Source organism: Lethenteron reissneri, chromosome 32 (assembly GCF_015708825.2).
Source record: "Lethenteron reissneri isolate LAM-NWPU_2019-01 chromosome 32, ASM1570882v1, whole genome shotgun sequence".
NCBI lineage: Eukaryota > Metazoa > Chordata > Hyperoartia > Petromyzontiformes > Petromyzontidae > Lethenteron > Lethenteron reissneri.
The window spans coordinates 5,906,314-5,916,692 of NC_083810.1; the positions used below are offsets into that span (position 1 = coordinate 5,906,314).

Here is a 10,379-nt window from a genome sequence, read left to right on the forward strand (position 1 = left end):
AAAGAATATCAAGTGAAATCCTAAATGAGCTGGAATTAAAAAAAAACTAAAATGTAAACACCTTCGATTGGAAGTGAAATTGGACAAAGCAAATGAAACCATTCCGATTGAACTCCCCCAAGTTTTTCCAAAAGAACTTTTACCAAGTGTCAAGGCATTTTTCACATGGGCTCTGTGTACATGTGTATGAGTGTGTGTACAAGTGTGCTACAAACCCGGCGACCAGAGTTCGTTTCCCGCTCAACACCGGTGACGATTATCTGAACCGGTCATTGGCCTCCCCTAGGTTGACTCTGCCTAAAATGAGTACCTGGTGCGGTGTGTAAACATTGCCATTGGGGAGACAAAAGGCTGGCCACCCACCACCTCGTGTGCCATGCCGGCCTTTAAGGTGCTCGCTAAAAGCACTTTCTTCAGTCTGTAATGGCGAGACGGGATATTTGTGCTAAGACAAAGTGGGTGGGTGTTGGTGTCGTTGCTGGCGGACTGCGAAACAAACCCGAGTTTGTCCGAATTTATCACGAGTATATGCTGGCCGGGTGTGGTGCTGACCACCCAACTCTTCTTCCGGCCTTGGTGCTTGCTAACAGCACTTGCCCCAAGTCTGCTAAGGCTATACGGTCTTCTGTATGCGTAACACATGGGCATGGTGTGAGTGGTGTCAATTGTCGCGCAGGGGAGTAATGTGGTTACCCCACGGTAACCCGATTTGCGGGGTCGCCGGGGCCCCCCTCGCAAGCGCAGGGCAGCGGACGTCGCCCCCATTACCACATTTACAGCTCTCAGGGTGGTAACGGGAGACGCGTCTTGGAGCCGCGCCGCTGTGGTGCAGTCAGGGAAGTGATGGTGCAGTTGGGGGGAGTGATGCGAGTGGTGGTGAAGTTGGGGGGAGCCATGGATTTGGAGTGATGCGAGTGGTGGTGAAGTTGGGGGGTGTGGTGGTGGGAGTGATTTTTGGGATGAGAGATGGCTCTGAAGGCTAAACCACTCCAACACGAAAAACGCTCTAACCACGTATCTATTCCCTTCCCGGCCCACCCCGGATGACAAGACCCTGGTAATGAGTGATTCGCAGGGTCAAGGAAACCTCTCTCCGTGTCGGTTTAATCGCATTCTCGTCTCCGAGTCATCCACCTCCCTGCATAACGACCACGGGTAAAACAACCTTCAAATAACACCCATAACGGCCAAGGTACAGCTACGAAACCCAGACCACCAACACCACCAAAAGTCCACACCTTCACCACAATGGGGTTGCTCTCGCCCTCACGTGCGTGCGGTGTTTGTGAGGCGTGGGTCACCAGGCCCTGGTCACGGGGCCCTGGTCACGGGGCCCTGCCCCCAAACTCCGTGCCACCCGCTCAGCAGGAGAGCAGAGCTGGTGCCAAAGTCACATTGGAGGACGGGAGGAGCCGCCGTGGCATCGCCCACGAGTCCCTCTCGTGTGTTTGCGCCACCGGCAAGCGGAGATGGCAACGGGCGCAGGCCAAAACGCGGCCTGGCACTACCGGAGCCTCCGTGGCACCGTCACGGGAGCAGCCTGGGTAGCCGCAGAGACTGGCCCTGCGGGAAGATGCAGACACGGTGGTCACTCATGAGAACGACAACCCCCTCTGTCGACAATTCCGACTGTTGGCAGCAAATGCTGGGCACGCAGGCAACGTGGCCTCGCCTGCCGGAGGAGCTCACCCAATGGGAGCGTGTCCAGATCTTTCAAAGATCTGCGAGCTCCTCACACTAATCCAGCCTGGTTAAACTTGACAGGATCCTCCTGAAGAAGATTCATGAGACTCGGTGGGGCTTCCCGCGTGAACAAGCATCGTAAATAATAAAGCCACAACAGTGACTTCGTGGAGGTGCTCCCTGCGGAGCGCCTGTGAAGTTAAATGGGCCAGAGGACATCCCTGTCACGCACACCCCCAAGGTGAATAGGAAATGGCTCCGTCTCCCGGCCGCGTGGCTTTTTCCCAAGCCTGCCCACCATCATGAAGGTCCTTAATGACTGTGATCAGAGGATCCATCGTGAAGAACAACCCACAGCCGGCACGCAGCACCGCCGCGCGGCTGCTGCATATTGATGCGCGCGATTCTGTGTTCCCGGCGTGAAACTTCACCCGAGACAAACACAACATACCAACATACAAACACACAAACACGGCTTCGCCTTTGATGCTCGTCGAGACGACCGTTGCGACGACGGCGGCGGCAACGGCGGCCGCCGTCGTCACCGCCGCGCTCATTACAATCACAAAGCGGAGGCATGCGGCCGCCTCGGGCTACGAGACGCTAGCGCAGCCGCACGGCCCCGGGGCAGCGGCGGCGGCAGCTGCGGGGCGAGGAGTGGTGAGGAGTGCGGGCGAGTGTGGGGTGAGGAGTGGTAAGGAGCAGTTAGGAGTGGTGAAGAGTGCGGGCGAGTGTGGGGTGAGGAGGCGCGTGGAGAGTGCGTGGCGCGTGAGTTGAAGGGGGTAGATTGACCGCAGGAAGAGGGCGAGTGGCGAGTGTTGTATCAGGTGTGTGGTGAGGAGTGTAAAGGGCGAGTGGTGAGTGGTGTAGGGTGAGTGGTTGGTGAGCGGTGTGGTGTGAATGGTGAGTGTTGGGTGAGTGTTGAGTGCGGGGCGAAGGGTGCGAGGTGGTGATTGGGAGTGTCGCGCGAGTGGTTGGTGAGTGTGCGGTGACGAGTGTGGTGTGGGTTGAGTGGTGAGCGTGGAGTCGTCCCACTGCACATCGTCCCAGAAGGCCGCGTGTGCTGCTCGTTGTGTACGCAGGAAAGTGCCTCGTTATGCTAATGAGCGAGGAGGCATCGTACGCATTCATGGTGATGAACGGAAAGTGGAGGACATAGTTTCGTAAAAAAACACGACACCAACAGTACAGTGACACTCGTGTGTGTCCTCCGTATTTGAGATGCGATCTCACGACCGAAGCCACGACCCCACCACCATTCACATTCAAGTAAACTTTTTGTTGTTGCTGGACCATGTAAGGCCCACTGAGCTATGTAACTCTTTTTCGGAAGCGACCAGGGCCACAAATGATAGCTCAACCAAGTGGATTCTCGCATGGGAATGTACAGCAGCCAAATACTCGAAATGCTCGTCTCTAAATGTGGATGGATAAAACCTGAGGAACCGGAGAAAAATCCACGCGACCACGGGGAGAACACGCAAACTCCACACGATAGAAGGCGTCAGGGTTGGGATCGAACCCACGAGCCTGCAGCATACCAGGCGAGATCGTCAACATCTCCTAGCCACCGTGGCGCTCCCCCCCCCGCCCCCCCCCCATGACCTCACTACCAAACCCAAGACCACCTGACCCACGTCACCGTCCCGAGATTTTACGGAGGCCGCAGCGCGCGCCGTTATCAAAGCCGCCCCCCTCACCCCTGCCCCAAGGTGACCCCACCCCCCCCCCCCTCTTGGATTCGTGATTAGAATTCCCCCGCCGACCCCTTTTCTGCATCTGGGATCCCTTTCCGCGCGGCAAGCGGTAAGGGGGGACCAGACAGGGAGCGCGTGCGCACTCGGTCCGCCTCCTCCTCCCTGCTCAGCCGTGGGAATTTGGTGGCGTCCATAAAAGATTCAGGCCTCGCGAGGCATTAGTCGTGAATGGCGAGTGATGAGATGCGACCAGACGCGGAGACCGCCGCTGCGACGCGGAGCAAATGAAAACGCTGAATTATACAGCGCGCTTCTACAAACACAGCCCCGAGTCCCGGCCAAACACGCGGCTCCTTCGCGGCCTGGAGATTTCTGTCGTCTAAAGTGGGTTTCCGGATTTCCCCAAGGGGGGGGGGGGGGGGTCTCGCTCCGTTCCACGCACGCTCCCCGGGTCGCGCCCATGGGATGCGCGGAAAGTAAACTTTCTCCTGTCTGGCGGCGCGCGTGCGAAAAAGAGAGGGGTGGGGTGGGGGACGGCGACGCGCACACACGCACATCAACCGCATGCACACATACACCATGCATACACTCGCATGCACACATCCACCGCAGCACACACAGAGACACCAAAGGTCACCTGTAAAGCCTTAACACTGTTAGGGTAAGTGCCGTTCGCGAGCACCTATGAAGGCCGGCACGGCACACGAGTGGGTGGGTGGCAAGCACCACGCCTGGCTGCCTTTGTCTCCCTAGTGGCGATGTTTACACATCGTACTAGTTTCTCATTTGAGCCTGATGCAACTTAAGGGTGGCCTTTGACTGGTCAGATATTCGTCAGGTTCATCGGCGCAGTGCACTAAAATCTACACTACCGCTCCCCACGCACACACACAATCGTGCGTGTACGCATATGCAGTATCGTGTGCGCGTTCACAGCTATTGTACACAGCTGTTGCACAAGCTATCGTGCGTATGTGTGTTGAACTGCTTTCGCGCCGTACACACAGCTATCGCCAATGTCGGTCACACTTTGCCGATATTTTTGGTATCTCGAGTGACGGCTTGTTCTCGTTTCCGATTTCGATTTGCTTCGCCGCTCTCAAATGTATTTATTTGTTTTGCTTTCACTCTGTGACAACAGGTCGCTCTCGCAAGTGACACTCGCGGTCTCTCTCGCGAGTCCCCACCTGGTCGCACGGAACCGACCTGAACCCCTTGAAAAGCTGGCGGCAGCGCAACCGGCCCCGGCACGCCGATGAGCGCGGGGAGCCCAAACCCGTGACGGGTTTCCAACGTAAACGTCGGCCGACGAATTCCGTCATCCGTTGAGCCGAAAAGGGACCGTAAAGCGATCCCCACTTCAGAGATCAGGACGCGCGATCGCCACGCCGGCGTTCCCACGTCTGTCCGCGGTGGAACCGGTGGCCGCCCCGAGCGAGTCGAAGGAAGGGGGGCACAGGGGCAGGAGGGGCAGCTACCCCTAGGCGGGAGGGAGAGAGGGCAGCCTGCCCCCTACAGGGGAGGCGTGGGTGCCGCCGTGCCCCCGCCTCCCTCGTTTAACACCGGTCAGCGCGTGTGCTCGCGCGCCGACGCGGGGCACTCAAAACGGAATGTCAAATTAGCCGAGACGCCGTTAATATATTTGCCGGCGTCATCATTAATGCATGGGGGGGGGGGGGGGGGGGGCTGGAGCGCGGCCAGAGGCGGTGGGGGGGGGCCCCGTACGATAGTGCCCGTGACCCCCCCCCCAACGCCCACCTACCCCCACCCCCCGCCCCCCGCCCGGCACTCGCGAGAGAGTGAGTGAGTGAGAGAGTGAGAGTCAGTGCAGGGAAACTTGATTTGTATCGGGCGCCGGGGGGCAACGCCGCCCGCGCTCACCGGCGAGGGACGAGGCTCCGCGCGGGAGACGCTCTCACGCTGCCACCCCGTCTGGAGGGCCATTCAGTTTCCTCCGCCGTGGGCGAGCGGAGCGAGTGTGAGGGTCCGTGTGTGTGTGTGAGCGTGTGAGAGTCTATGTGAGAGTGTGAGAGTCTGTGTGTGTGTGGGCGACTGTGAGTGTCCGTGTGTGTGTGAGAGTGTGAGAGTCTGTGTGTGTGTGAGCGAGTGTGAGGGTCTGTGTGTGTGTGAGCGAGGCGAGTGTGTGAGTGTGAGCGAGTGTGAGAGTCTGCGTGAGTGTGAGAGATTGTGTGAGTCTGTGTGTGTGTGTGAGCGAGTGTGAGTGTCTGTGTGTGTGAGCGAGTGTGAGAGTCTGTGTGAGAGTGTGAGAGTCTGTGTGTGTGTGGGCGAGTGTGAGAGTCTGCGTGAGTGTGAGAGAATGTGTGAGTCTGTGTGTGTGTGTGTGTGTGTGAGCGAGTGTGAGTGTCTGTGTGATAGTGTGAGAGTCTGTGTGTGTGTGAGCGAGTGTGAGTGTCCGTGTGTGTGTGAGCGAGTGTGAGAGTCTGTGTGTGTGTGTGAGTGTGAGAGTCTGTGTGTGTGTGAGCGAGTATGAGGGCCCGTGTGTGTGTGAGCGAGTGTGAGAGTCTGTGTGTGTGTGAGCGAGTGTGTGAGTGTGAGCGAGTGTGAGAGTCTGTGTGAGTGTGAGCGAATGTGTGAGTCTGTATGTGTGTGTGTGAGCGAGTGTGAGTGTCTGTGTGTGTGTGAGCGAGTGTGTGAGTCTGTGTGAGTGTGAGCGAGTGTGAGAGTCTGTGTGTGTGTGAGCGAGTGTGTGAGTGTGAGCGAGTGTGAGAGTCTGTGTGAGTGTGAGCGAATGTGTGAGTCTGTATGTGTGTGTGTGAGCGAGTGTGAGTGTCTGTGTGTGTGTGAGCGAGTGTGTGAGTCTGTGTGAGTGTGAGCGAGTGTGAGAGTCTGTGTGTGTGTGAGCGAGTGTGTGAGTGTGAGCGAGTGTGAGTGTCTGTGTGAGTGTGAGCGAATGTGTGAGTCTGTGTGTGTGTGAGCGAGTGTGAGTGTCTGTGTGTGTGTGAGCGAGTGTGTGAGTCTGTGTGAGTGCGAGCGAGTGTGAGAGTCTGTGTGTGTGTGAGCGAGTGTATGAGCGAGTGTGTAAGTGTGAGCGAGTGTGAGAGTCTGTGTGAGTGTGAGCGAATGTGTGAGTCTGTGTGTGTGAGTCTGTGTGTGTATGGTGGGGAGCGGTAGTGTAGCGGTTAGCGCGCTGCGCTATGAACCTGGCGACCCGGGTTCGATTCCCGCTCACGGCCAACATCAGTGACGATTATCTGAACCGGTCCTGGGCCTCCCCTAGGTCGACTCAGCCTTAAATGAGTACCTGGTGCGGTGTGTAAACATCGTCACTAGGGAGACAAAGGCGGTCGGGCGTGGTGCTGGCCACCCACCCCCTCGTGTACCGTTCCGGCCTTCATAGGTGCTCGCTAACAGCACTTGCCCCTACAGTCTGTGAAGGCTATACGGGGGATCTTTGTCTTTGTATGAGCAAGTGTGAGGGTCCGTGTGTGTGTGAGCGAGTGTGAGTGTCTGTGTGTGTGTGAGCGAGTGTGTGAGTCTGTGTGGGTGTGAACGAGTGTGGGAGTCTGTGTGAGTGAGTGAGTGTGAGTGTCTGTGTGTGTGTGAGCGAGTGTTTGAGTCTGTGTGTGTGTGAGCGAGTGTGAGAGTCTGTGTGTTAGCGAGTGTGGGAGTCTGTGTGTGTGTGAGCGAGTGTGGGAGTCTGTGTGTGTGTGAGAGCCTGAACAGACTGTTGAGGCAAGTGCTGTTAGCGAGCACCTATGAAGGTGGCATGGCACACGAGGGGGTGATGGGTGGCCATCATCACCCCCAGCCCCCTTTGTCTCCCCAGTGGTGATGTTTACACACCGCACCAGGTACTAATCTGAGGCTGAGTGGACCTAGGGGAGACCCAGGACCAGTTCAGATAATCGTCACCGGTGTTGGCCGTGCTACGCTACCGCTCCCCAGCCTCATCCACACCCTGCCACCCTGGGGGTCAACAAGCCGAGTCATCCTCTGCTGAACCCCACACAGCCCCCCAGCAGCGACCCCCGACCCCCGACCCCACGTACCCGCTGCCGTGACAGCATCCAGGGGCGCAGGGTGCCAACGAGCAGGCCGCCCAGCAGGATCTGCGTCGGGTGGTAGACGAGCAGCGGCACGGTGAGCAGCGAAAGCTGCGGCATCCCCGCAAACACGATCTTCAGCATGGGCACACCTGGGGGCAACGCACGGGGGCACATGTACGCTCAGTCACGCTCGTGCGGGGTCACGCTCACGTTGGGTCAGGCTCCTGGGGTCACGCGCACGCTCGGTCACGCTCATGCGGGGTCACGCTCACGCGGGGTCACGCTCACGCGGGGTCACGCTCCCGGGGTCACGCTCATGCGGGGTAACGCTCGCGGGGTCATGCTCGCGGGGTCACGCGCACGCGGGGTCACGCGCACGCGGGGTCACGCTCCCGGGGTCACGCTCGCGGGGTCACGTGCACGCGGGGTCACGCGCACGCGGGGTCACGCTCGCAGGGTCACGCTCACGCGGGGTCACGCTCCACGCGGGGTCACGCTCATGCGGGGTCACGCTCACGCGGGGTCACGCTCGTGGGGTCACGCTCACGCGGGGTCACGCTCGCGGGGTCACGCTCACGCGGGGTCACGCTCACGCGGGGTCACGCCGGTGGATTAAACACAGCGAGTTGGTATTGTGGGGCAGTGCCGGTTGAGGCTAGTGCAGGGCCTGTAGCAAATGTTATAAAGGGGCCCTAAATAAATAAATAACAAATTAATATTAAAACACACTTTTCAACTTGCACAGTAAAGTCATTGTTTTTCAATCGCTATACAGCCAGATAATACGACAAATCCAGTCGTTCATAAAAGGCAGTATAGTTCTATAGTAACAGAGCAAGTGAAGAATCACCGAATCGGAATGTATAGCTTGAAAGCATTTGGAGCGGGGCCCTTGAAGTGCGGGGCCCGTAGCTACATGTGTCGCTACTGGGATAATCCGGCACATTTGGTGCATCTGCCAGTCATTTCAGTCGGTCAACCCGCGGCACCTGGGTCTGTTCCGTGACCTCCTTGCCAGCGAGCCTTCCACAATTCAAGTGGCCTCAAGGTGCACGCAGCCTGGCACAAGCGCCGTGGTGACGTCACCACCACCTAGTGGGAACGGTTGACTGTCTGCGTGGATGGTGTGTCTGGGTGTGCGTCCCGAACTCCCTCCGCCAGCTGCCCCGGGCCCCAGCATCTCCCCCCCCCCCCACCCCCCTAGGTACCGAGCGTCAGCGACTTGTGGGTCGAGCAGAAGACGATGGCGACCGTGTCGGCCGGAGTGAAACTCGAACCGTCCCTGTGGGGGGGCGAGGGTTAGAGTTGGGGGGAGGAGTGTAGTCGGGAGGGGGGGGGTGGAGGGGAAGGGGCGGAGTCAACGTGGCCCCGCCCATCACGGTCCGCGGTTGGGTAGCCGAGCACCTGGGTGCACCACCCTACTCCATGCCACCCGGCTCCACATTGTCAAGCATGCCACACCCACACCGCACCGCGCTGACTTGCATCAAGCCAAGCATGCATTGCTAGGCCAAGACACACCACTCCCGTGTCCCGCCACACCGCGCCACGGCGCGTCACGTCACAGCACGTCACGCAGACCACGACACCGTTGCCTCACCATACCGCGCCAAGTTGTACCACACCGAACCACGCCACACCTGGGCCACACCGCGCCCTAGCCCCGGGGTCTGGGAGATCGGGAAACACAAATCATGGGAAGTGGGTTGATGTGGTTCGTTCACAAGTCGCGTGTGGCGGCACACGCTGTGGCGTGGCGTGATGCGTGTGCGGTGCGTGTGGCGTGGCGTGATGCTGTGTGCGGTGCGTGTGGCGTGGCGTGATGCATGTGCGGCGCGTGTGGTGTGGCGTGTCTGGTACGTGGTGGTGGCACGCCTTCAGAGGTGCTCACTAACAGCACTTGCCCTCACAGTCTTTCGAAGGCTACACGTGAGATCTCTGTGTGTGTGTGTGACGGGAAGGGGTGGACACACCTGGTGGAGATCATGAAGGTGAGCAACATGAAGCTGAGCTGGATGAGGAGGACTGCAGGAGAGACGGGACCAGGGTCCACAAAAGCGCAACAACGACGCTCGCACACAAAGACAAAGACACCCCATACAGCCATAGCAAACTTTTGGGGCAAGTGCTGTTCACTGGGCAACTTTGAAGGACAATCACGGCACACGAGGGAGGGGGTGGGTGCCCAGCACCATGCCCCGCCGCCTGTCTCCCCATGTTGACACATCGTGCCTAGGGAGGCCCAGGACCGGTTCAGATCATTGTACTGGTGTTGGCCGTGAGCGGGAATCGAACCTCGGCTCGCCATGTCAGAGCGCAACGCGCTAACCGCACTATGGCTAACCCACCACACACGCACGCGCGCACGCACACACGCATACACACACGCGCGCACACACTGTCACTCACACCATGGTGAGCTCCCACTGAGCGAGTGGGTAATGAGTGAGCAGTATGAGGGCAAGTGCAGTGAGTGTGTGAGTAGGTAGTGAGTGTGTGGGCGAGTGTGTGTGAATGAGCGGGCAAGTGGGCGAGTGGCCGAGTGGCCGAGTGGGGACTGGGCGAGTGGGCGACTGGGCGAGTGGCCGAGTGGGCGAGTGGGCGAGTGGCCGAGTGGCCGAGTGGGCGAGTGGGCGAGTGGGCGAGTGGCCGAGTGGGCGAGGAGTGGATGTACAGGGTAGCAGGCAGCTAGTGAGTGGGTGAGTGGGCGAGTGGGCGAGTGGCCGAGTGGCCGAGTGGGCGAGTGGGCAAGTGGGCGAGTGGGCGAGTGGGCGAGTGGGCGAGTGGCCGAGTGGGCGAGTAGCCGAGTGGCCGAGTGGGCGAGTGGGCGAGTGGGCGAGTGGCCGAGTGGGCGAGTGGGCGAGGAGTGGATGTACAGGGTAGCAGGCAGCTAGTGAGTGGGTGAGTGGGCGAGTGGGCGAGTGGGCGAGTGGGCGAGTGGGCGAGTGGGCGAGTGGGCGAGTGGGCGAGTGGGCGAGTGGCCGAGTGGGCG

At 59.4% G+C, this 10,379-nt stretch overlaps 1 protein-coding gene across 1 annotated transcript in view; it reads right to left on the reverse strand.

Moving 5' to 3' along the window:
- Positions 1-119: 119 nt before the first annotated feature.
- The window catches only part of LOC133350134 (sodium/bile acid cotransporter 7-like), a 21,268-nt gene continuing 11,008 nt past the window's right edge, over positions 120-10,379 (reverse strand). Inside the window, exons 7-10 of the mRNA XM_061564161.1 lie at positions 9,361-9,412; positions 8,596-8,669; positions 7,391-7,536; positions 120-1,563 (exon numbers count right to left, since the gene is read on the reverse strand). Of these exons, the coding sequence (XP_061420145.1) occupies positions 1,528-1,563; positions 7,391-7,536; positions 8,596-8,669; positions 9,361-9,412 (308 nt within the window). The 3' untranslated portion in view covers positions 120-1,527. The remainder of the gene's footprint in view (positions 1,564-7,390; positions 7,537-8,595; positions 8,670-9,360; positions 9,413-10,379) is intronic.